The sequence below is a fragment of the Protopterus annectens genome, chromosome 2.part1 (assembly GCF_019279795.1).
Source record: "Protopterus annectens isolate FY-2018-M chromosome 2.part1, PAN1.0, whole genome shotgun sequence".
Lineage (NCBI taxonomy): Eukaryota > Metazoa > Chordata > Ceratodontiformes > Protopteridae > Protopterus > Protopterus annectens.
In genome coordinates this window covers 583,028,970-583,055,783 of record NC_056729.1, presented here as the reverse complement: position 1 = coordinate 583,055,783, position 26,814 = coordinate 583,028,970, and the positions used below count along the sequence as shown (strand labels likewise).

General features: G+C 42.0%; 1 protein-coding gene across 1 annotated transcript in view; it reads left to right on the top strand.

Moving 5' to 3' along the window:
* The window catches only part of PREB (prolactin regulatory element binding), a 491,749-nt gene that overhangs the window by 64,517 nt on the left and 400,418 nt on the right, over window positions 1–26,814 (top strand). Inside the window, exon 3 of the mRNA XM_044062359.1 lies at window positions 5,735–5,952. Coding sequence (XP_043918294.1) covers window positions 5,735–5,952 — 218 coding nt within the window. The remainder of the gene's footprint in view (window positions 1–5,734; window positions 5,953–26,814) is intronic.

Below are 26,814 nucleotides of genomic sequence, written 5' to 3'. Positions count from 1 at the left end.
GTAAGTTTGTCTAAGTGGAGCTTTTATCCCTGGGCCTCCGCTGAAAATGGACATGTATCCAGTCGGACTATCCTGGTAAACAAATGTAAAGTAAAATAAATAATAAATAAATAAAGCTATGTCAAACCCAGAGCTGTTGCGCATGCTACACCTAAAGAAATCCCAATCCCTCCGAGCTACACGCTCTAGGGACCTAAACCTTGTCACCACAATAAACAGGACATGCTGGAGGGATAAATTCCTGTCCCAGAGACTTCCCATACTCTGGAACAGGCTACCCATCTATGTCAAGCAAAGTTCTTCATTAGCACTCTTCAAGAAAAATCTTGATGAGTGGATGGGAAATAGGAAATACACCCCGGGGATCACTTCTGTGTCTCTGCTCGACAGTGGAACAGGAAAATAACTTTCTTGGGTGGCATAAGCCAGAGAACCTTGTTGACTAGTCTTACGTAGGGCTTTGGGCCGATAGCCTAGTACCTACCTATGAACCTATAAAAACCTCGCCCACCTCAAAACCAGTTTTTCCATACTATCCCTAGTTAACATCTCCATCACTGTTGACAGTAACACAAAACTTTTTGGAGTCATAATTGATGATCAACTCAAGTTTGACTTGCGTATAAACAGCAGTATCAAAAAACACATAAAAAACTTGAGCTCCTCTATCAAAACAAAAGGTTCCTCACTGTCAAAGCTAAAATTGCTCTCTCTCTCTCATGCCTACCTCCTACCTAGCCTATTCTATAGCTCTCAAATTCTTACAAATCTAAACTCTAAACTCTACATTACTTGCCAAATTAGAGACAACTTACAACAAGGTAGCTATATTTGCCGGACATCAACCCTATAAATTTCACCATTGTCTTTCCCTAAAACACCTAAACTGGCTTGATTTTCCCCATCAGCAACGTCTATCTCAATTCCTCATAGTGTACTCAATCCTTTACCAGAAATCTTAACTGTCCCAGTCTATCTCCTCTCCTCTCATATTATAACCCCAACCGGCCACTACGCAGCTCTGACCAAGTTCTGCTACAAATATACAAACCCAAGACCATAACTGGTCAAAACCTCTACAGCTACCATCTTTCTATATAATGGAACAAACTCTCACATGAAATCAGATCCCTTAAAAGTATTAATCTATTCAAAGCTCCAGCAAGAGAATATCTAAAATCTTAATGGTCCTGCCTCTGCACACAACCACTTTAACCCTAAACAGTCATACTGTGGCTCTTCGTGTACCACTGCTGTTAGGTCTGTTATATTATTAATGTCTCTAGCCTGCACATTTACTACTAATGTATAACACTAACATTCGAAAAATAAGATTGTGATATTTGATTATTTTCTTTAGGTTGACTATCTTCTGTAGTGAATTACTGAACATTGTATTTGCCTGATTGTCACCTGTGCCAAATATTCTCTGTAAATCCTATTTTATCTAGCCATTTGTCTTTCAAATGTAAACCTAATGTGTATAATTCATTGTAATATTGTGGAGTTTTTCTCCCCGGGCCTCCGCTGAAAAAGAGCTACTCAGCTCAGTTGGACAATCCCAGTCAACAAATGTAAAATTAAATAAATATATAATACTCCCACCATAGTAAATCTCTTCTAGGAAAGGTTGAGGCTCACTCGACTAGGGCCTTATCCTCTTTGGTGGCATATTAGAAAGGGGTGGACTCTAGAAGCATTCTGGAGGCAGCAACTTGATCCTCTGAGAACTACAAACTGGATTCATTTTCAACTCCTAGACTGGCTTTACTAGGACCATTCTCCAGGGGCTCCTGGATCCTTGCCCTTTCACCTTCCAGGTAGGGTAAGCTTTGAGAATATATCCAAAATGCCACTGAGGCAGAGGAAATGATGAACATAGTACTGTTGTGTAAGTCCTATTTACCTGTAACAGTATATGCTCAAATTCATTACTGCCTCAGTGGCAGCAGCCCCCCTCCCCCCCAAGATTGTGCATAGTTGAGACAGGTTTCAACCTCTTTGATTTAGATGTTGTTAGATTTGTTTGTTATATGGCACTGTGATTGGGTCCAGTTGTACTCTTGCTAGATGATTCTCGTTTCATGTACTTACCTGTCCTTTGTGGAAGCAAAAACCATTTACACTCACTTCATGTGACAGCTATAGGCTTCTCTTTCAGGATATGTTCCGCCAATCGGCTGTTACAGGAAGAGAAAGGGAGAGGAATCAGAGCTTTTGAAAGCTGGCCACTACTGGATTACCTTGGCAGATAATCCAAAATGTCACTGAGGCAGCAAGGAATTTGAACATCTGCTGTTGCAGATAAGTAGGGCTTGCGCAATTATACTTTACTTCTGAATTATTGTCTTCTTTTGACACTGCAACAGAAAACATTTTAGAAATATACATCTGTTTTTATATTCTCTTGTTACGTGCAGCAGTATAACCTTGCAGACCACTAACCTGAATCTGAGGATTATTTTGGTCAGGTTGGTAGAATGGACCACGGGGCAGATGTTAACTGTTAAGGTGGCATACTTTGACTGCTGTGGCTTAGAATACTTCATTAAGCTTGCCGATGCTGTCTAGAAGTTTAATGCTGTACTCTCTTGATCTCAGTAAAGGTATATACATTTCTGAATAAATAATTCAAGTAATACTAAGATTTACTATTCTAGATGGAATGATTTAATCACAGCCAACATTTTGCCTTAGTCATGCTAGTGTGAATTCACTTCATTGTACAGTATAGCGTAAAAGTAGTATTCATCCAGCCTGATATTGTAGAGCCAGGGTGACCGTCTGCACTGCTAATGACCCAAGTGTGGGGGCAGACTTGTGTTGCTGGTAGAGGTAGCTGAGGGAGACTAATATAAAGTATCTGACAGCCAACTTTCCTGCCTTGGAGTAGGGTTAGAAGGAAGCCATCACCTGTCTGCCCTGTACTGAAGATGATTAACCTTGTAGAGGACTCTTTTTAAGTGGGCAGAAGTAACATCCAACCATTGTTGGGTGAAATCAAGCACCTGACCTTCTAACATTATTGCAATTACTATTCCTTCTTTTAGGGATCTTGACTGGCTTCTGCATAAATGATGGCTCTGGGTCCTTGGTCTACAATTCTCCATTGGATTCCTCTCTTCATGGGCTGTAGACAGTGTATGTCAGAAGGCAGACATTATGAAACGTTGGAGGGGGGTTTGTATTTGGGCATGTTCAGAAAAGAGCAGTTCAGTAAGTTAGGATTAAGCAGACAAGTGAACCAGATAACAGCCAGGAGTTAATTGGTGGTTAGGTGGGGAGAGGTAGAACAGAAAAAATGTGTATACATCACAAAACCAACATAATATCAAATCCTGAACATGCTTATCTACTTGCAAAGTGATCCCATTAGTAATGAATCTCCCAGTTTAGGGTGAATTTGCAGGAAAAAAGTGGGAAAATTCTTTCACTTTACTGTGCTCTGATCTTTGAACTTTTAGCCAATTGTGTAACCTTGTTCAGTTCAGCTGTGATGACTGTACCACATGAGTTGGTATTCTGTATATGACTTCATTAGTGGCACTGCCACTTTTGGCCAGGGTAGGAAGAAAGTATATTAAAAGATAAATTTTAACCTTTTGTGGAAGATCTATTTCAGAGGCAGCATAGAGTGCAACACAGTGTAGCTGAAAATATCAGTGGTGTTACTTGCAATATTAATATGCACAGCTATTCAAGCTCCAGTAGTAAGTGCAAGATTAAAAGGCACACAAATGCACTTTTTTGATATTGCTTTTAAATTGTTCCAAAGTGAATTTATTTAATTCCTGTGTTGTAGACCTTCTAACATTCTTTTATCAAGCTTTAGCAAAACAAACTTAGTATAGAATTAAGAAGCTTACATGTATAAGAGCACAAATTTATTGCCAAGAACTGCAAAACTCTTAACAGTTGAGTTCTAGCTAGAGACAGAAATAAATGTAGGTCTTTGCCATTTTTCCCATCTGTTCTTTTCCTTTGCTGTGTCTTGCTATTCAGCTAAATTTGTCTGCTTCTGTTTTTCAGAATCCAGACAAGTTGCTAATGGCACCAGGCATGACAGAAGTATACCTGAGTAGTAAAAGAAGCACACCAACCAGGTAGGTGGAAGGAGAAGAGGACAGACAGTGATGAGTAGAAACCAAAAGGCAAACACTAAAGTAAAGTGAGAATGCCTCACTCCCTTCTACACCCTCTTTATAAGACTTTATTGACTCATGCAGGGGGAGATGAGACAGAATCGTGGCTCAGTTTATTTTCAGATTTTTATGTCGAACTGTCACAAATGCAAGCAAAGTTTCTAAGCAAGCTCAGACCATTTCTGCCTCCCCCATATATACATGAAGTGAAAATTATTGTTGTTTATAGTTCTAGTTTAAATTTTGTGCTTCCGATTTAGCATACACCCATCAGATTCTGAAAAGTTGAAGCTTGATGGAATCAGTTTTTGCATGTTTGTGGGGAGGAGCAGGCAGAGACATTACAATTGTAGCCTTATTTTGTCTCTGCGGAAATGGAGCACGATGAATGTGTAGCAGTACAACACGCAGATACGGTTGTATAAATTAGTCATTCCGCAATGTAGGATTTAGCCTGATGTGCATCCTTTACCAGCTGCATCAGAATTTATTTGCTGTGTTATCCCACTGAGATACTTGCCTTTTTCAGGGAGGTTCCAGGGAGCAATGAGAGACGAGCAGCAGCAGACCTTTAGTTTGGTTACACTGAAGAGACCATGCACAGTAGCAGAGTATTCTTTGTTAACAGTGTTATCATATATGCTAGTGTTTTCTTATCTATTTGTGAGCTAACAGTAGACTGACCTTGAAAATAATGAATTAGTTGTATGTATTTAGATGAAGGTACAGTGAACTGCATTAGTCTATTTCAATCATCCTGATACATGGTAGTAAGAAAAAATAAATATAGGCAATAGGACTGTCACTTTGTGAGGAAGAAAATGGTGGTTTGGCTTTTTCTGCCTCAAGGAAAGACTCACCTCCTCCTTAGTCATATTTGTGAAGTGATATGACATGTATTAATAATTAATAAGCTAGCAGTACTTGACATAGATATTGTCTATCAGCAAATCATCTCTTTTTTCAGTAGCATACTTTCTTGCTACAGCAGCTCTATTGCTGAACAGCAAGTTGCACTTAGGCATGTACAGAGGGCAACACAAAAAAAAGTACTTACTCTGTTTTCCAGTTAAAGTATTATTCTTTGGGTAATAAAATAATTCCTACTAGCAGCTTCAAAACTATGACAATCATGTTCTTTTTTTCAACTGATGAAGTACAACACAGAACAGGGTAATAATATTAAAACCTCACTTGTGTAAGATTTTAGCAAACCTGGCATTGCACTTGAAATCTCCAAAAGTGTTAAAGCTTTGACATTTGGATATAAAGAATGTAGTTCTGCACAAACATTATCCTTTTGGATTTCATAGGAAACATAGCAAGCTTTGCTATCTAACTCATTTTACTGTCTCAGCAGAATGTTTGTCTTCTCCAGCCTTGCAGCACTTTCACATTGTTGCATGTTAACATTGCTTGATTGTTTACAGTTTGCTAAAGCTCAGATTAGTTTTGTGACTTAGAGTTAAGGAATGGAGTTGACCATTTTCTCAAAGCCTGTCCTTCAGTGTGAACACATATTTTTATATTGTATTCTTAATACAGAGCTGAAAAGTGCTGATGTTTTGTTTTATTTTCCTTTTTCTTTTTAGTAAATAGTAAAGCTCCTCGAAAAAGAAAGCCAGGTGTTAATGTTCCAGAGTCTGGAGGAGGGAATGTACGAAATGAAAGTCAAGAGATTGTTGTTGAGAACTTAAAAGTGGTGCAGTCAGATTTCAGTAGTGATGAGTTACAGAAATGCGTCCGCTTTAACCAGGACAGATCTCTTCTTGTTACAGGTGGTGCAGATGGATTCATCAAAGTTTGGGAGGTAAGATATAATGGTGTCTTTTTTTTTCTCAATTTATTTCTTATTGGGCTGAGTTGATTATACTCAACACATATCTTAACATATAAAATTAAACCAAGAGGCAAAACCAAGAAAGCGGTAGACACAGCAGTTAAAAGATAACTTGAGTTTAATGAAGTATAAGCGCTTTCACATTGCTTCCACAACGCTTCTTCAGATACAATAAAATAACATCTCAAAATACTTATATTTAAGTCTCCATAAACCAATAAAAATACTAGTAGTCACATGACATATAAAACCATCAGCTGACCCTACAATTATACTAATCACCTGACCTAAACTCTACCTTACAAAGTCCCAAATAGCACATTCATCATAAAAAACAAACAAATATAAAACATTCAGCCTATAATGCAAAGCTGAAAAGGTGGTAAAATTAACCTGTTAAGTACCTAAATAAAATGTACATGCATGTTTATATATAACAAACAGTTCTCATACTATCAAAGGCATAATCATATTAATAGCACTCAGACACCCCTGATGGAAGTCATAAGAACTAGCAAATATACACATACAAGGCTGTTCATTAACTCCTTCAAGATGTAAACACAAGGCCTGCATCACTTTGCCATTACTATTTAAATTTATACAACCTTTCCATATAGAAAATAACAAAGTTTGTAAAAAAATACCTATATTCTCACCCCCATGGCTTCCTCTTAACACAACTTATGACTACTCAGCAAATATGTCTATTTCAGATGAGTCTGCATACACGTTCAGCTTGTGAAAATGTAAGATCTGATGTTATCAATCTTCATTTTATCGTGACAGATGGGTCCAGTTCCCATATCAGAACCGACTCTGCCGTTGCTACTGCTCGCACCAGCCAAAATCTTTTGAGCTTCACCTCTACCCACAATTACCTCAAATCTTGTTTGCCGCTTTTCCAAAATCGTCACATTTTGCCAGTGCTCTCGAGTTTCAGTGGGTTTAGGCAAATTTTCCTTTAGAGATTTTTGTCTATTTCTGTCCCCCTCTCTCTCTCTCTCTCTCTCTCTACTTGATTCGCTTGCATTACTTTACTATTTCTCTCTCCTTTCGCCATTTTTTTCTTACATGTAGTATAACTTTAAAATATAATTGAAATAAAAGAGAATAGTGCTTTAAACACAACCAATAAACATCCAAAATAAAACACCTAGGAACCAGCAGAACGAAGCCACCAACACAGTGTAGAAAGGAGCAAAAAAGTAAGTTTTATTTAACGTTGCAAAAACACCACATTTTTGTCCTAGTGCATCCAGGACTTCATTAGAAATAAGAAGTACATTGCAGTCCCTCCTTATGTACCTCCTTCCTAATTACCTGGTGGTGGTAATTAGTCCCAATTAAATAAAATGGCAAAATTTAATAGTAAAACACTCATACTAACATTTCTATAACATTAGTTCAAGAATTACAGTACTAATCCATTCTGATCAATACATCCCTCAACATTAGTATACAAATATATAAGATCATGTAATAAATATAATAATTAATTCATAACAATTGCATATACATCCACAGTAAACAAATATCTATACATAAAGGTAAAACACAATGTCGCCCCCCCCCCCATATTGAATAAAAACCTTAAAATGCATATGTGTACATAATGAAATAGAGGTGTCCTAAAAAATAACCTAACAAGGTAAAACATTTCATGTAACTCAATGTTTTTGTTTTTGATATGTATGAAATTAGTTATAAAAAAATTGTATAAAATTGGTTCTGTAAAGCATACCCTTAGCCTGTTCTTTGTTAGAGATTGGCAGATCTTAATTTGAGAACTGGTACCAGTGAAACATGTTCGTTAAGTCCTGGGGGCTTGTTGGCTTCTAATCTTAACTGCCAGAGAAGTTCTTTAAAATCAATGGTGGTCTCCCATGGTCCCCCCCGTGGGTCTATTTCAACCTTTTCTATTACAAAGAACCCAAAAACAACTTCTGTGCATTCTTTGCTATGCTTATACAAGGTATTGTTTATATCACATTTTTGATGTCATTCATGTGTTCATATATACATCGCTTGAGTTTCCTGTTGGTCTTTCCAATATAGAAAGAACCACAGGTCTTGCATATAGTGACATATATAATTCCATAAGTGTCACAATTACAATAAAAATTGGTTACCAATTTTGTTTTTCTACGTATCAAATCCGCAGAATCCCCCTGTAGAATGTGTGTGCATTGTGTGCAAGAACCACATTTATGTGTGTACCCTTCTTGGATCTAGAATTATTCACCTTGTAGTTTTCCAACATTTCTTTTATATTCCTACCCTTTCTATAGGTGAACCTAAGCGGGTTTTTAAATAGTGGGTCCAAATATGAATATCTCGCAAATCTCTCCCAGTTTTGTGAAATTATATCCTTAATGCAACAAGCATTACTACTAAAATTCAATATAAAGTTACCATTCCATCCAGTTGGATCAATATAATTGTTTGCTTCTCGATGGGTGTTCAGCTCTGGCTTCCCCAAAATTGGACTAAACCTTCCTTTTCTTTCCTTCAAAATTTCACCTTCCACTTGCTTTATCAACTCTAATGGATACTTTCTTTCCATGAACATAGCCCTTAGTTTACTACTCTCAGTAACATAGTCTTGGTCGTTAGAGGTAATTCTGCAACTCCTAATAAACTGACCTTTCACTGACCTTTCACAATCCCCTTCTTTTGACTGAAGGGGTGTCACTAGTGAAAAATAAAGAGGAGTTGGAGAATGTCTTTTTCCTAAACACACTAGACTTGAATGCCTTCTCTTCTTTTACTTTTTCAATGAGTACATCCAAATACTGTAACTGGTCATGAGTGATGTTGTGGGTGAATATAAGAAAGGACGTTGTGTTATTCAAATAAATTATGAACTCATTTAACTTATGTTCTGGCCCATTCCAAAAAATGACTGTCATCCAGGTAGCGTCTTTAATAACTCCAGTATTGGGAGTAGTCGGAATGAAACACAAATTTCTCTTCCCAGGTGGACAAAACCAAGTTGGCATACATGGGAGCACAACTGGCCCCCATGGCTATTCCACTTGTCTGTTTAAAAAATTCGCCCACGAAGTAGAGAAACTTGTGTTTGAGTACCATTTCCATCAGTTCTGTCATCAGAATGATAGTTTCATTATCTAAGCTACCTTTTGTTCTCAGTGCTTCTTCGAACCAGTCCAAACCTGTTTGCTAAGGTATAACATCGAACAGGTCCTGTATATCTAAAGTAACGAAAATAAGATTTTCATGATATAACCTCTGGTCAATGCTCCTCAAAAAATCCCAAGAATCCGTAAGGATGCCCACCTTGTTTAGCCATACTTCCTTTAGTCTTAAATCTAAGTACTTGGCTATTGGATAAGTTTTAGAACCTGAAGCAGCTACTATAGGTCTCAAAGGTGGATCAGGGGCATCCTTATGGACCTTCGGTATTCTGAAGATGGAAGGGACTTTGGGTTTGTCAATAGTTAGAAATGATAGTCTCCTGGCTTATCTGTTGGTCATTGGCCATTTCCTGTAACATAAAGTCTATTTTCCGATGGGCCACATTGATTACATTGCGGGAAACTCTAGTGTACCTTTCAGGATTATTCAACATTTCCAAAATTTTAGCCGAGTAGGTTATGCTATCCATAACCCCCCACCCTTATCAGGGTTCATAACCCTCACATAACCATTCTTTGTCAATGAATCCAACAATGCATGTTCTTCTTTAGTCAAATTGTAGAATCTAAGTTTGGTTATTTAGATTTTGTCTCAACTCCATCTCTACTTGGGTCTCAAAATTTTTTGTTGGGGGTGGAGGGGTGGGTTAAATATACTCCTTTTTCCTAATAGTGCTAACAGGAAATCTGTTAGGCATCATGAGTTCAAGATTTTTCTTCCTCAAAAATAGTTTGAGGTCTATGAGCACATGTTCAATTTGACTTGTACTCCTAGGTACAAATTTAAGTCCTTTAGTGAACAAACTAAAGTGTATAGGTCCTATATCTAGAGAACTGTAGTTGAAAATGCTGAAATTTTGATATAAATGTCGGTAACCATCCACTACAATGCTTTCTTCCCTTAAATTCCCGGGTGTTACATGGGTTTGAACTTCTTCTTTTAGTACCCCCCCTCCGATACCCACCCTTTGGGTAGGAATAATTCACTGGATTTTGTTGCCTGATTCTGTCCGATCTCCTCACTGTAGGGAATTCTAAAGGGTCATTCAAGTTGTATCCCCCCTGATCCTCACATCTCTGAAATTCCAAGGGTTCCATAGAGGTGTTCCATCCTGTGTTAACAGCGTCTCCCCTCTGATTTTCACCCTCTCCATTTTCATAATAGTTCCTATATATTCTCCTCTGACTACTAGGTTTAGGGTAACCACATTTATCTTTATATGCTAAAATGTCCCTATCTAATTTTTTACATTTTCTATGGTAAATTTGTTTACATTTTTCTTCTATTTTCTCCTTAACTTTGAAATATTTCACTTTTTCACTTTCCACCGTGAATAGGAGATCCAAAACTATTTTGTTGTTAATGTCTCCTATTTGGTCATATAATACATCCATTTCTTTTTCATTGTTAGAAATAATGGCTTGTAAAATAGCCAAGCCACATTGATTAAAAATTTTTAACAACTCTTCATGAAAATGACTCCCTTCAACAACATTGTTAGGGTATTTAAAAACGCGTAACCCCTTAGGTACTATCCCCCTTTCTATACATTCTCTCAAATAACAATTGTCCATAAGCAGTATTTTGTATCTTAACATTATATCATGTAAAATGTTAACATTAGTATTGTATTATTATCATGTCGCCCAGGCAAGAAACTCTTGTCTGAACGGCCTTCTGTAAAATTACATTTGGTGTTAAGCCATTTAGTAACAGAATGAACCCCATCTCAACCAACAGTCTCAGGTACTTTTGCTGTATTGCCAACTAAGTTGTAAAGAGAAATTTGTGTTTCATTCCGACTACTCCCAATACTGGAGTTATTATAGATGCTACCTGGATGACATAGTCATTTTTTGGAATGGGCCAGAACATAAGTTAAATGAGTTCATAATTTATTTGACTAACACAATGTCCTTTCTTATAATCACCCACAACATTACTCATGACCAGTTACAGTATTTGGATGTACTCATTGAAAAAGTACCAGGAGAGAAGGCATTCAAGTCTAGTGTGTTTAGGAAAAAGACATTCTCCAACTCCTATTTATTTTTCACTAGTCGACACCTCTTCAGTCAAAAGGAGATTGTGAAAGGTCAGTTTATTAGGAGTTGCAGAATGACCTCTAACGACCAAGACTATGTTATTGAGAGTAGTAAAGTAAGGGCCATGTTCATGGAAAGAAAGTATCCATTAGAGTTGATAAAGCAAGTGGAAGGTGAAATTTTGAAGGAAAGAAAAGGAAGTTTAGTCCAATTTTGAGGAAGCCAGAGCTGAACACCCATCGAGAAGCAAACAATTATATATGAATATATCAAGCCCTCCAAACCACATTATATTGGGTGACTGAAAATACCCAGACATAGACTGGGAGCATTATACTAGCTCCAACACTGTAGGACAAAAGTTCCTAGAATCCATAAACCAAAATGCCCAGGAACAACGCACCACTCCCACAAGAGGGGTAAGCATACTGGATGTGATAATCGGCAACATGGGTACTGGATGGCAAGATGAGAAGTGTATCCCTCACTGGTAAGACCAGACCATAGAGTAATCACACTGGATATACACATCCTGACCACAGTCCCTGGCCAGAAAACCACAGTGAAAAACATGTGTAAAGCAAAAGTTGCACTCCTCCAAACTGATGTGGAATCCATTAAAGGCCCTGTGCAGGTGCAAAATATGGGCCACACCTCAGAACCTGTTATACAGGCATTCCATGAACACTGCCAGGAATGCTTGGATTATGCAGTCCCAAATAAAACCAAGACACAATGCCATACACGCAGGCATCTGGCATGGTGGACTCCAGCCATTACCAAACCATGCAAAAGAATGAGGAAGCTACTACATGATAGAGCAAACATAAAAAGGGAAGTAATCACTGATCAGTAGTATGGCAATAAAATATGTCCACACATACAATCCACTAAGGCCAGCTACAACAAGTTGAATCTGTGAATCTTGAGGCAATGTTACACCTGCCCCAAATACACAGACAACCCTCAACTCCCCCCAAGAAATACAAATATATGTGAGAGATGCAACCAATTATCCAAACCGGAGGCTGAGCTCCCTCAACTCAGTACTGTCAAAACTAGTCAGGAGGAGAAGGTAACCACACACACCACAAACCCAGTCCCACATAGACCTATCACAACTGCAAACCAAAGACATAAACACAGAAAAACATTCCCGGAGGCCCTAATTACAAAGACACCACACCAACAGAGGCCTCCAAAGCAGACACCCAAGCAACCACAACCTCCAAACATAGCACATGCAACACATAGTACACAAAGCTGGTGTGCCAAACAGTCACAGGCCAGAAGGAGAAACAACATGCCTGATACAGTTGTAATAGGTGACTCCATAGTCAGACACACTGCTGTCCCGCTCACCAGACTGAACAAGGGAAAGGGTACAGTAAGCTGCCTGTAGGCTGCTACAATACGCCACATAACACAAATACGCAGGTCACCCCAAAGCAAGTAGAAATATGATGCAGTCATTGTCCATGCTGGCGTGAATGACCTGAGATGTACCTCCCCGGACTACATGAAAAGAGACATAGATGAGCTCTCCGATTATGTAGTCCAGGCCGGTATGACACTGACCGTTTGCAGCATCGTACCCTCACCAAGAATGATGCCACAGTACAAACACAGAATGATCAGCTTTAACAAGTGGCACAATTACTGGTGTCATTCCAAGGGGATCCAATGTCTGTCTGCTTGGGATGTCAGGCTTGACAAGCCACACTGCTGTTCCAGGGATGGCTTGCACCTGTTACCCCTGGGCATCTGGATATTGGATAAGGCTTTTGCCACCTCCATAGAGCCTTTCGTAGGCAAGGCTGAAAAGACTAACCCACCACCCTAGAAAACATAAGTGGAAAGAAACATAAGGGTAATGCTGACCAATGCCAGATATGTAAATCTCAATATGCATGCTCCTGAGGCCCTCCCCAGTATGGAGAACATTGATGTCCGTGCAGTGACAGAAACCTGCAGCAAGCCTCCTGACAGCACACCAGCACTACCAGGTTATACCTCATATCATGCGTTATGGCCCCAAAACCTGGACCAAAACATAAAAGGAGGGGGAGTATCCATATTCAGCACAGACACCCATACGTCCAGGTAACTGACAATGCATGAAGCATCGGAGACCACCCATGTGCAACTAACCATAGGCAAAACTGCTGTACAGTCTGTAGCATGCTACAGACCACACTCTCACACACAGGAACCCCACCCAGCCGTCCTGAAGACACTGGACAGTATGAATGTCTCACCAAATACCAAACAAGGTACTCACAAATTACCACATAGGTGGTAAACCATTATGTATGGAAGGAGTAATCAGGGACCTAGGGACACAAGTGAACAGTAACCTGTTATGTGACACTCATATTGCCAACATGGCTAGGAAGACTGTCTATATTGGACACCGTATCATGAAAGGATGCACATCTACGTCAACAGAGGTCATTGTGCCCCTATACTGTTCTCTTATCAGACCCATAATCTAGTACAATGCCTCATTTGGGATGTACCTTACCTGACACCTGCAGCAGTTAGAATGACCTCAAAGGTACCTCACCAAGAGGATGTGCTGGAGGGACAGATACATAACCCAGAGGCTCCCTACACCCTGGAACAGAATCCCACTCCATGTTAGGCAGAGAGCCCCTGCTGACGCCTCAAACAGGAATCTTGCCAATTGATGGATGATCGGTGTGTACACACATTAAATTTTTTTGTATCTAACTGCTGAATGTTGCTTTTACCTTGTAATTCTTCTATTAACCAACTATTTTTCTGAATATTGTTTGATTTTTTTTTTGTTTGTTTCCATTTTGTATAAGTCCACCCACCCTTGAATTTATGGTAATTTTTTAATATTTTAATTTTTAATGATTTTGTTTACTTCATGTAATTGAGTTTTCTCCCGGCCTACTGAAAAAAAGCGGATGTCCAATTTGAGACTAGCCCGACAAAACAAATAAAAATAAAAATAAAAATAAAAATAAAGGGTCTCAAATATATGTCATATGCTGCCTGGCTGTAGACACCCCAACTGAATGCAGTCACATACTGCCTACACAGAGGCGTTGTATGCCTGTTGTACAAGGCCATGTCCAACACAGGGGTAATGGACATGCTCCACCCCAGAAAACCCAAAGCCATCGGAGCTGTGAGAGTGAGAGATGTCAACCTCAACACATAATGAAATAGGATGTGCTGGAGGGACAGATACATAACCCAGAGGCTCCCTACACCCTGGAACAGAATCCCACTCCATGTTAGGCAGAGCCCCTCACTGACGCTCTTCAACAGGAATCTTGCCAATTGGATGGATGATCGTAGATGTACACTGGGGGTCTTCACTGTGTCGCGTCCTGACAGAGGCACAGTAAGGTAAATCATAAATGGCCATAATATTCGCATAGCAAGGGGTGGCGAAAGCCACACACACACTCTGGCTAGGCTTACAAATGCCCTAGGGTGGATAGCCTAGTATGAACCTATGAAGATACAAATTGTACAGGACACTAAGGATAATCACAAGGCTTACTTAACTGATGGTAGGAACCTTGTTGGGAATTCACAGATATGCTCTGAATCACTCAAATATTACAAACAACATACCAAACACACACACATATTTCCAACATCCAACCTGACAGGTGCAGTGACCCCCCCCCCCCGAATGCAAAATATCTATCCCAGCAGACTGCTGGCCCCCTGACATTGCAGATGCTGAGGTAACAGCCAGCATCTACAAAGCAAAACACACAGCAGCAATGGTATGAGATGGTGTCCTGGGCTGAGTCCAACATGGACTCCAAGAAGAATGGAATGCCAAATCACACTACTGCTCAATGTCAGCCTTACCACAGGATATGTACCCAAAGAGCAGTGTACAACATACAGTGGTCCTTCTCAACAAAGGTGTTGCCTGAATGGATACTGCAAACTACCACCCCAGAATCCTGACAAGCTTGGTCTGCATAGCTATGGAAAGGATCAGCATGTACCGCAGACATAAAGATATTGGGGACCTACTGACACCGGACCCTACCCAGTGTGGCTTTCTTAAGTGCAGATCCTGCCCCTTAAACATGTTTGACTCATTTGAAACAGTCATTAAGGTCATTGATGAGGGCAATGTGGGCCACACAGCATAGCTGGACCTTGCAAAGGCTTCCATACAATACCCCACGTGTTCATTATAGATAAGCTCACCAGCTTAAATATAAACCCCTATGTCAGTAGAGGGGTTGCAAACCAGACCAAGGACAGAACTGACATGGTCAGACATGCTGCAGCCATGTCAGACTGCAAACCAGATATAACTGGCATCCCACAAGGCTTGGTCCTGGGACCTCCCTCGTTTGGTATATATGTCCCATAGGTACAGGCCAACATGGAAGGACTGTGTCTGAACATGTTTGCAGAGGACTACAAACTGGCCACCATATCTGACCCTGCAGCTGACACAAGCATCCCACAAAAGGGCCACATAGAAATAGACAACTGCTGCCATAGCCATGTTAGCAAGCTAATTGCAGAAAAGTGTATAGTCAACCCCTGTGGATATACAGTAAGTGCCCACCAATTACCACATAGGTGTTAACCCATTAAGTACTTAACATGTAATGAGAGACCTGGGGACACAAGTTGATAGATATCCTGCATTGGACAAGCATGTGGCTGTAGTGGTTACAGACACATACCATATACCCACCTAATCATGAAGGTTGTCAGATCTAGATAAGGGGAGGTCATTGTGGCTCTGCAGTCATCCTTCATCAGTGTTACAATTGACTACAATAGCCCCTGTGGGATGTACCTCAGCAGACACCTCCATCAACTGTAAAGTCCCCAAAAGTACCTCACCAGGAGTATCAAAGAGCTTGAACAGATGCCATGTGTTGCCTGATTAAACAAACTGCAGCTCCACACACTGCCAAACTGCCCACCCAGAGGCAAGCTGTGCCTGATGTATAAAGCCATGTCCAAGCTGGAATCAATGAACATGCTGCACCTTGTACAATCTGAATAGCAGTGAGCTATGCACATGAGAGATCTGAACCCCAGCACTGACATACATAGGACAAGCTGTACTGAATGATCCATAACACAGAAGCCACCCCCACTCTTGAGTAAACTCCCAGTACAGGTTAGCCAGAGAGTCACTCATCGACTCTCCTCAAGAGGAATCTTGATGAGTGGATGGGAGATGGTAGGTTTACCCTGGGTATCACTGTTATGTCATGGGTAGACGGAGGCACAGTATACTAACCATGACATATGTCATGGCAAACTCCACTTACAATGTGTGTCGAAGGACAAACACACTCTCCGACTAGCATTAGAAATGGCCTAGGGCACAGCTCTAGTGTTTGCCAATGTACACCTATGTTGTGGAATACACTACCAATGTTGGACAAGCCTGGTTTAAGTAGTTCATATCTGAACATAATGCAACATGGTCAGATGTGCACAACTGGCCCCTAACCAGACTGTTGTGCTCACTATGAAAATATAAAGCAGTGATAGGACTAAAGCCCAGGATACTGTCCACCACAGTGAAAGTACTGAACCAGTACACTATATGTTACTACAGTGTTAGTTGACAACTGTATGCAAAGTATCCCATGCAAACCCTGCAGGCACAGTATAATCCCTGTTGTGTTCAGACACAAAGCAGTTGGACAGTAACTGCACAACATGACACACAACACACAACCATAAACGTGAGATATTGTTGAAGTTCACACTCATCCACAAATGTGGTGGGCTGCAGAGTTCAACATATGGAAAGCTCACACTGGGCATGCTCACACACTTTGATAAATGAGACATATGTCAGACAACATGCCATGGAAAGCCTGAACTGGGCATGCTCACACACTTAGGCCAAATCTCAGTTTAGCAGTTGGTCACACATATCTGGTATTTGTACATGTTATTCCAGGAACCAACCACATTACAGCAATCTGCCCAGTGCACACAGTTAAATGACTACAGAGACATAAGTGATGTAGTGGATCCCTCTCATATTCAAACATCTTCCACAGATACACAAGTTGTTCATAGAAACAGGGAATGCTATGGCAATAAAGACCTGCAAACAGTCTATCAGCAACAAATATTGTGCATCTGACAATTAAAAATATGGGTGTAGAGGTCAACACTAGGCTGTTTGCCCTAGGGAATGACAGCTTCGCCAGAGTGTGCTTGGCGTCTGCCTTCCCAGTACAGTAGGCTACTATGCCACTGTAAAGTAGGTCACATAAGGCACCGTGTGAGGTTAGTGTGCTGTACCTCTGTCAAGCAGGGACACAGTGGAGATCCCAGGGGTTGAATTTGCTAAGCCACATCCATGTTGTTGGTGTGTGCTGGAAGAGGGTGGTGAGGACCTCTAACAGTAAGTGGGCGTCAATAACAGACTGAGGGGAGCCTTATCTGCATTGTCTGGACAATTTCACTGTCAACACTTTGTCGTGATGATTATGAGGGATTGATGTGTCGTGCCAGTACTGTTCAGAGATGTCCTCCCTCTGTGGGCTACTGCTCTGCAATGTATTAGCTCACTCTGTCTGTTGGACAGCTCATATATGGCTGGTGTACACCTGACAGGTGTCCTGTTGTGCAGCAGTCATGGGTATATTTGGGATAGCATGATCAATGCAAACCTTCCACATGCTCATAGAATGTAATTGTCAAGGATTATGCAGAGTGGCCTGTATACTCCCACAGCATGGGTCCTTTGAAGTCTTCAACCCCAGACTTCACAAGTGTAAAGTCTGCTTTTGATAAATACACTTTGTTTGCAGTGACAGCCTTGCCTGGGGCTGGGTATGGGATACAGATGTCCAGGGAAAGGTGGGTGGTATGGTCCGTTATCAACAATGGTGGTCTACCTCTGGTGTGGAACAGTGAGTACCCATGTTGCAGATGGTCAGGTGCAATATGTATTCCCCCTTGTGGCTGTGGTGAGTGGTTCTGCCATAGCACATGGACTCACAAATTGTAGTGGCTGTAGGGTAATGTTGTAGAGGCCTGAGTAGTTCTCACACATAATATACCTGTACCTGACGTTAACAACTGGAATGGTGTATGTGAACACCTGCATATCTTGGCACTGTTCCCAGGGAAGCAAAGTGTGTGTCCTGGATGTGGGAGGGGTGGTCCGAACTGGTTGTGTTGTGTGTTAGGGAAGCAAAGTGTGTGTCCTGGATGTGGGAGGGGTGGTCCGAACTGGTTGTGTTGTGTGTTACAGGTCCTGTGGTCACGAAGCATGGTATAGAACATAACCTGCCAGTGCGATGTGCATATCTGACCCTGAAGTAGGTGGCTGCAAATGCATATATATGCTATCCCCCACCTGACAGGTAGTGCTAGATGTACATACCTCTGTAGAAATAATTATGTCAGCACCCTATAAATACTGCAGGTGCAGAACAGATGCCCAGTAATTCGGAAATTCGGATAGTGCGCTCTGCTAATGCGTCTCCCTCAAGTGTCATAATATAGTTAGGTAGGGGTTTGAATCCTGAAAATGCTCAGTGTGTGTGTGTGTGTGTGTGTGTGTGTGTGTGTGTGTGTGTGTGTGTGTGTGTGTGTGTGTGAGTGGGGTTGGTAGGTGTGTGCAATTACATGTGTGAGAGAAATGTCCCTTTTGCCAACTGGGAAAACACACTACAGGATGCATATTCCCTCTCTACACACTGATGATGTCAGCACCCTATAAGTACAGTCGGAAAAGGGAAACCTCCCAGTAATGCAAATAGCACACTCTGCTAATGCGTCTCTACTGTCATAACATACTTAGTTATGGGTTTGAATTCTGCAAATGCTCAGTGTGTGTGGAGGGGGTGGAAGTAGTGTGTGTGCAATTCTGTATGAAAGAAATGTCCCTTTTGCCAACCAGGAGAACACACTACAGGCTGCATATTCCCTTTCTAAAGACTGATGATGTCAGCACCCTATAACTACAGCAGCAGAAGGGAAACCTCCCAGTAATGCAAATAGCATGCTCTGCTAATGCGTCTCTCTTGTGTTCATAACACAGTTAGGTATGGCTTTGAATTCTGCAAATGCCAAGTGTGTGTGTGTGTGTGTGTGTGTGTGTTTGTTTGTTTGTGTGGTGGAAGTAGGGTGTGTGCAATTACATGTGTGAGAGAACTGACCCTTTTGCCAACCAGTACAACACACCAGCTGCTGCATATTCCAATCTCTACACAGAGATGATGTCAGCACCCTACAAGTACAGCGGAAGAGGGCAAATCTCCCAGTAATGCAAATAGCACACTCTGCTTCTCACTACTGTCATAGCACAGTTAGTTATGGCTTTGAATTCCACACATGCCACGTGTGTTTTTGTCACACAGAATGCCCATGTGTGTGGGTTGTTGTTCACAATAATGCATGACATCGATTAAACCAGTAATGGCAATGGACACAGATGATGTATGTGTGTGCCAAATACACATATGTACCTGTGACCTTCAATAGTTCCCATGTCTGACGCCTGCCACATGTGAATACATGGTATTTACACTGGATAACATTATGACTGTGGTCTTCTGTGCGGGTGCTGCATGTGGTATGTGTATATACAGTGTGAGATGTATATGGTATCATCCTAGCAGCGAGGGATACACATCTGGTCTGGGGCATATAGTCTACATGTTGTTGATGAACAGGTGCTACATGTTTTCACCTGTTGTGGGAGTGGTAACAAATTGTTCCATAGCAATGCAGTGACTACATGATAGGAACCTTTCAGCTAGGGTGTTGTAGCTACAGTAATTCATCAGCATTCAGTAATACATCAGCATTCCTGGTGAGGGTATGATGCCAACCAAGGTCAGGGTCATACCAGCCTGTGCCACATGCTGAGAGAGTCCTTCCATGTTCCCTATCATGTAGTCCAGGGAGGTACATCACAGGTCAGCCATAGTGGCATGGACAATGACTGAGTCATATGTGTCCATGCCTCTGACTGACCTGTATGCTTGTGTTATGTGGTGGACCATAGTGCCCCACGGGCATATCACTGTGACCTTCACCTTGTCCAGCCTGGTGAGCGGGACCTCACTGTACCGGACAATAAAGGTACCTAACACAACTGTATCAGGTGTGTTGTCTAGCCGTACAGGCTGTGACTGTTTGGCACACAGGATTTGTGTGCTATGTGTTGCACGTGCTGTGTTCGGCTTAACGTATGCCTGTGTGCCAGCTGCAGAGGTGTCTGCTGCTCAGGCAGGATGCTATTCTGAGGCTCCACAAATGGCCCAGTGTGTTCATGTGTTTGGATTGCTGTCAGTGTAGGTCTACATCAGACTGGTATTGTAGTCACTGTAGTATTTCATGCCACCTGACAGGTTATGCCAGTACTGGGTTCAGAGTGCTTAGTCCCAGTTTGGCTATGTGGTTACATCTCATACATGTGTTGTACGTCCATGTGTAGGGGAGAGGGTTGACTGTGTACATGTGGCAGCTGTGACATTGCCACATGACCCACATATTCCACAACAGTAACATAGAGATGACTGACAAGTGACCTTTGCACATGCTACCATAGTATTGTGATTGCCATGGTGATTAACAGCACATAGGGCCAATGGGGAACAAGGTACATAGGTTCATAGGTTCATACTAGGCTATCTGCCCTAGGGCATTTATAAGCCTAGCCAGAATGTGTTTGGCTTTCGCCACCCATTTTAAATTTATTTTGCTATGCCCTTTTTCGAGGTTAGTATACTGTGCCTCTGTCTAACAGTGACACAGAAGTGATACCGGGTAAACCTACGATCCCATCCACTCATCAAGATTCCTCTTGAAGAGAGTCAATGAGGGACTCTGCCTAACCTGGACTGGGATTTTATTCCAGAGTGAAGGGAGCCTCTGGGTTATGAATCTGTCCCTCCAGCATGTCCTATTTATTTCAGTGCTGAGGTTCAAGTCTCGGTGCGTAGCTCGATGGGATTTAGATTTTCTGAGGTGCAGCATGTCCATTAATTCCAGGTTCGTCAGGCACAGATTGCCTCTGATACATCCCAAAAGGGCATTGTACTCAATTATGGGCCTGATGAGGGATGAGTAAAGAGACACGATGACCTCCCCTGATCTAGATGTGAATCCCTTCATGATTAGGTGGGCTATATAAAGTGTTTTTCTAACCACTTTGGCCACGTGGTTGTCAAATGAGAGATTGCTATCAACTTGGGTCCCCAGGTCCCTAATTACTTCTTCTGTACTTAATGGATTACCACCTATGTGGTAATTTGTGGGCACTTTGTTTTTGCCAAAGGGGATGACTATACACTTTGTGGCATTTAGCTTGAGGCTATGGCTCTGGCACCAGTTGTCTGTTTCTATGAGGCCCTTTTGGAGGATGCTTGTGTCGGCTGGAGTGTCGATTATGGCACCCAGTTTGCAGTCATCTGCGAACTTTGTCAGCCACAGTCCTTCCGTGTTGGCCTGTATCTCCGAGAAATATATACCAAACGAGACGTCCCAGGACTGAGCCTTGTGGGACATCACTTCTAACTGGTTTGGAGTCTGACATGGCCCCAGTAATTCTAACCATGTGGGTTCTGTCCTTGAGCCAGTTTGCAATCCATCTAGTGACATAGGGGTATATATTTAAGCTGGTGAGCTTATCTATAATGCCCGAGTGGGGTATTGTATTGAATGCTTTTGCGAGGTCCAGGTAGGCTATGTGGACCACCTTCCCCTCGTCAATGGCCTTGGTGACTGTTTCGAAGAAATCAACCAGGTTTAAGAGGCAGGATCTGCCCTTAACAAAGCCGAACTGGGTAGGATCCAGTGTCTGTAGGTCCCCAATATCTTTATTTATGAGGTCCATGATGATCCTTTCCATAGCTTTGCAGACCAAGCTAGTCAGGCTTATGGGGCGATAGTTTCCAAGATCCATTGAGGCACCACCTTTATGGAGAGGGACCACTGTTGCTGTACGTCACTCTTTGGGCACATATCCTGTAGTAAGGCTGAGATTGAACAGTAGTTTTATGTTTGAGTTTAGCTCTTCTTGGAGTTCATGTATGACACATCCTGGGACACCATCTGGTCCCATTGATGCTGTGTTTTTTTGCTTTGGAGAGGGCGGCTCTTACCTGAGCATCTGAGATGTCAGGGGGGCAGCACTCTGCTGGGATAGATATTTGCCCTTTTGGTGTGGAGGGGGGAGAAGTTTGTGCTGAACCTGTCAGCTAGGATGTTGGCAATGTCTGTGGGTTCGTTATATTTTTTGTCATTTTGGACTAATTTTGAGCATATCTGGGAATTACCACCCAGGTTCCCAACATAACTAAAGAAAGCCTTGTGATTATCCTTAGTGTCCTGTGCAATTTTCTCTCAAAGCTGGCCTTAGACAATTTTATGAGTGCCCGTAGTTTTTTGCTAATACTGATCAGTGATGCCTTCCCTTTTTGGGATTTTGCTCTGTCATTTAGTAGCTTCCTCCTTCTATTGTATAGTTTGTTTATGGCTGGGATCCACCAGACAGGACGTCTGCCTTTGGAGGATTGGGTCTTGGTTTTATTTGGGATCGCATGATCCATGCATTCCTGAAGGTGTTTATAGAATGCGTTTATAAAGGATTCTGCAGTCTGGGCCGTATTTTCCACAGGCCCGGAGGCTTTGAAGGATTCCACCTCGGTTTTGAGGAGTGTGTAATTTGCTTTAGAAAAGTTTTTCACTGTGGTTTTCTGGGCAGGGGGTGGGGTCGGGATGTGAATATCCAGTGAGATTAGTTTATGGTCTGATCTTACCAATGAGGGATACACTTCTGGCCTGGAGCATAGAGTCCCCATGTTGGTGATGATCAGGTCCATTATGTTTTCCCCTCTTGTGGGAGTGGTAACACGATGTTCATCGTGCATACAGCTGCAGTAATCACAGACGGGTTCTGCCGCGTCGCCAAAGTCTTGGTCTGTCGCCGCTTCTTCTGGCGTGAGGGCCGGAGTATATAAGACACAGCCGACGCCATGTTCTTAAGTCTTTTTGCCACGAAGCAGTTCGCAGCGCCGGTCGGCCAGCTCCTGAATTAATTTTTTGGAAACAAGTCTTCATTAAAGCTAAGTACCCAGAAACTTTTCTGCCTCAGATGTCAGAAAAGTTAATAATTGTATTTCTTGTGGGAAGCAAATACCGCATAAGGATTTCCATTTTTTCTGCATACCTTGTTTGGGCCCAGACCACGGCGCTTTACCTTCAATAAACGCATTAAGCCCCCAGCACTACTTTGTAAAGCTATTGATTATAAACCATGTCGTCCGGACCGCTTTGTCCAAAAAGGACCGACCGCGGGCCCGCAGTCCCAAACAGGCTACATGTGGTCCGCCTTTGCAGTCCCTGACTTGCAGTCCGCGGTGTCCAACAGACCGCTGGGTCCTCGGCCCTCCAACGAAGCCTCTGCTAATGTTGAGCCTACTAATGTGGATAGGTCCACTTCCACCCATGGTGATAGGCCCTCATCTTCTTTTTTTAATTAAGGCCTTTACTAAATCCAAAGCAGCCAGGCCTGTTGCAGGGCCCATCTCCAGGTCCCATGCCTAAAAACAGATGCTTAAAATGGCTGAGGATTTAATTACTCTTATCAGAGGTTCTCAACCTCCAGACAAGAGACCCAGAGGAGGAAGATTCTCCCTCTTCTGATCAGGGATCCATTTTATGAGAACATTCTGATGCAGAGGAACAGTCTTATTCCCCTTTGACGATCGAGATGCAGAACAGTCCATTCCTTCTGTATCCTGAGATTTTTTCCTTTGGGGAAACCTTGCACACCTTGAGGGAACACTATTGGGAAGGCCAAGACTTTTCAGATTCCAAGAAAAGACTTAGGAATTTCTTTTACCTCAACACAGGCCTCCCCTGTTTTGGACATACTGATGATGTCTATCTAGGAGGCTTGTCTAAACGATTCTCTGCCCTGCGGCACCAGTCAAACCTGATAGGTATTACAGAGTACCCAGCTCACCAATTTCTCTTCAAAAGCCATAATGCTGACCCTGAAACCATTTCACAAGGCCCCAAGGATCCACTTCCTGCAGAAAGGGAATCAAGATCTTTAGAAAGGTGGGGTAAAAGGTATATACCTCGCCACCTAGCCATGAGGGCTTTAAATTGTCAGTTTCATATGCTTAAATATCAACAGTTCCTGTTATCACAATTAAGGAACAAAATGTCTCAACCTGAACAACCAGATTTAAAGGAGTTACAGGATATGATGCATAGTGCAGAGCAAGTGGGTAAACACACCTTACAATGTGGTTATGATGGCTGCTCAGGATCAGTCATTCGCAGACATGCCTGGCTTAGGGACAAAATTTACCTGATCATGTGAAATTCTAGATGCCCTTTACAAAAAGGATGTGCTGTTTGCCAAAATGGACTTTTCTATGCAAACTGTCAAAGCTTTCTTACAGGTCCAACCACCATGCTTAGCAGAAATTGGCCTTCAAAAACTGGTCCTTTCCAGCCACTGACAAGCCCCAAAGAGGTAGATACAGACGAACAAGCAGAGGGCAATCACAAGGATCATATAGAGGGACAATGGCAAACTCCAGCACCAAGAGGTGGCGAAGACAGTGCACAACAATACATTTCCATGCCAAGCATGTCTCAGCCACCTTTGGGAGGGAAATTAGCATTATAACAGACAAATGGATCCTGGACATTATAAAAATTTCACACTCTTCAAATGAGAGGCATGCCAAACCTGCCACAAAAATCAAAGGAGCTCATAAGCATGAGAGCTATGCAAGAGGTACCTACCAACAAGGTCAAGGTTTTTATTCAAGCAAGGAAACATTTGACTTATCCATCCTAAACACATTTCTACCTTCAAAATTCAAGATGCTCACATTACAGCAGCTTATGGGCAAGGAGTTTTGGCTGGTAACATTGGACCTCAAGGAGGCATACCTGCATGTCCCAATCAGACAAAGCTGCAGAAGATACCTCATTTCTTGCAGGTTCCCAGAGTATGCCTGGCATCAGTGATTGCCTACTGCAGACTTATAGCAAGCACATACTTGAACATGTTACTGCTTTCTCTGGGATATACAACACAAAGAGAAAACCATCTCAGAAAATAACTTTCCTGGGTGCCAACTACACAAACCCATGGCCTAAAATACTAGCAAAAGCAGGCTTACAAAATCCTGCAGGCTCTTTCATGGCATCTTGCATTCTTTTTAATATGTATGGTCCAAGCATGTCACACAGTCACAGGAAACAATAATACCAATAATTCCAAGCCTCAAGGAATTTCTATGGGCCAAAGCAAGCAAAGTCATAACGGGGTGCGCATTCAGGGCAAATGGTCCCATGCAAGCACACATTCATACCCCTTGTGCAGACTAGCCATGACTCTTAACCTGGCTCTAAATCAAACTTCAAGCACAGTCTTGCAGAAATATGACAGAAATGGAAGTTACATCCTCAGGTCTTTCATCCAAAGGCCTCCCAAGGCAACACTGGTACCCTGAGGAGCGTGCCTCTTCTGCTGACTCAGCACAGCTACAAAACACTTCACAGTCAGCTGAAACACTAATCTCGCTGCATGGAAAATTCGACCCTACTCTCCAAGGAGAGGCCAGAAGGCCATCTACCAGAAAAGCTTACTCCACAAAAAAGGTTTTTGCTCTTGAATGAGAAAAGAGGCCAGGACCCTAGAAAACTGAACTTGCCTCAGGTATTACACTTCATTTTCTTCCAAAATCCATGCCTCAGAGGAAGCAACCAATACCAGCATGGGATCATACTAGAAAAATTAACATTGCCTCCTGAACCAGCTGCCTCAACAGATTTGCAATATTTGTCCTGAAAACAGCCTTCCTTCTGGCCATCACTTCAGCTTTCTGAACTACAGGCCCTCATGGCGGTGCAGCCCTTTCATTTTCCATCAGGACAGGGTTTCCCGCCATTTCACAAAGGGAAAGGCTGCTACACTCTTTAGACATCCATAGGCATTATTTGGACAGAACAAAGTCCTTCAGGAAATCAGAACAACTCTTGTGTATTTCAAAGTGGATAGGCCACTGCATACGGTTTTGTTATTCCTATCATGGGAAATCTGTTCCCACTCCACCAGGGCCACAGCAGCCTTCCCTCAGAGGAGTTCCTACCAAAGATATTTTGGAGGCAGCCAATACTCCAGAACAAGCTACTGCTTTGCAGGGCATTTTGGCTCAGCCCAGTTTAGTGCACAATGAACATAAATGTAGATTTTTGCTAATACACAACCTTCATACTACCTGACTGGGTTATCTATTTGCCACTGATTTTGGATTATATTGCATTGCTTGTATTTGCATATATGCATTACTTATGTATTCCCTTATGAACATCAGAGAACCTGGCCTGTGATTACTGCAGCTGTATTAGCACTCTACATTCTATTTTATGGTGGTAGGTACAAAACTGTACTTTGTTCCATAGCATTTGAGTTAATAAATTCTAGGAACCTTTGGCCTAGGGTGTTGGAGCTAGAGTAATGCTCCCAGTCTATGTTTGGGTAGTTGAAGTCGCCCAATATAATGGTGTTTGGAGAGACCTTCATATTTTCCAGTGTTCTCAGGAAGGCCAAGTGGGGTTCCTGGGTTTGGGAGGGTGGTCTGTA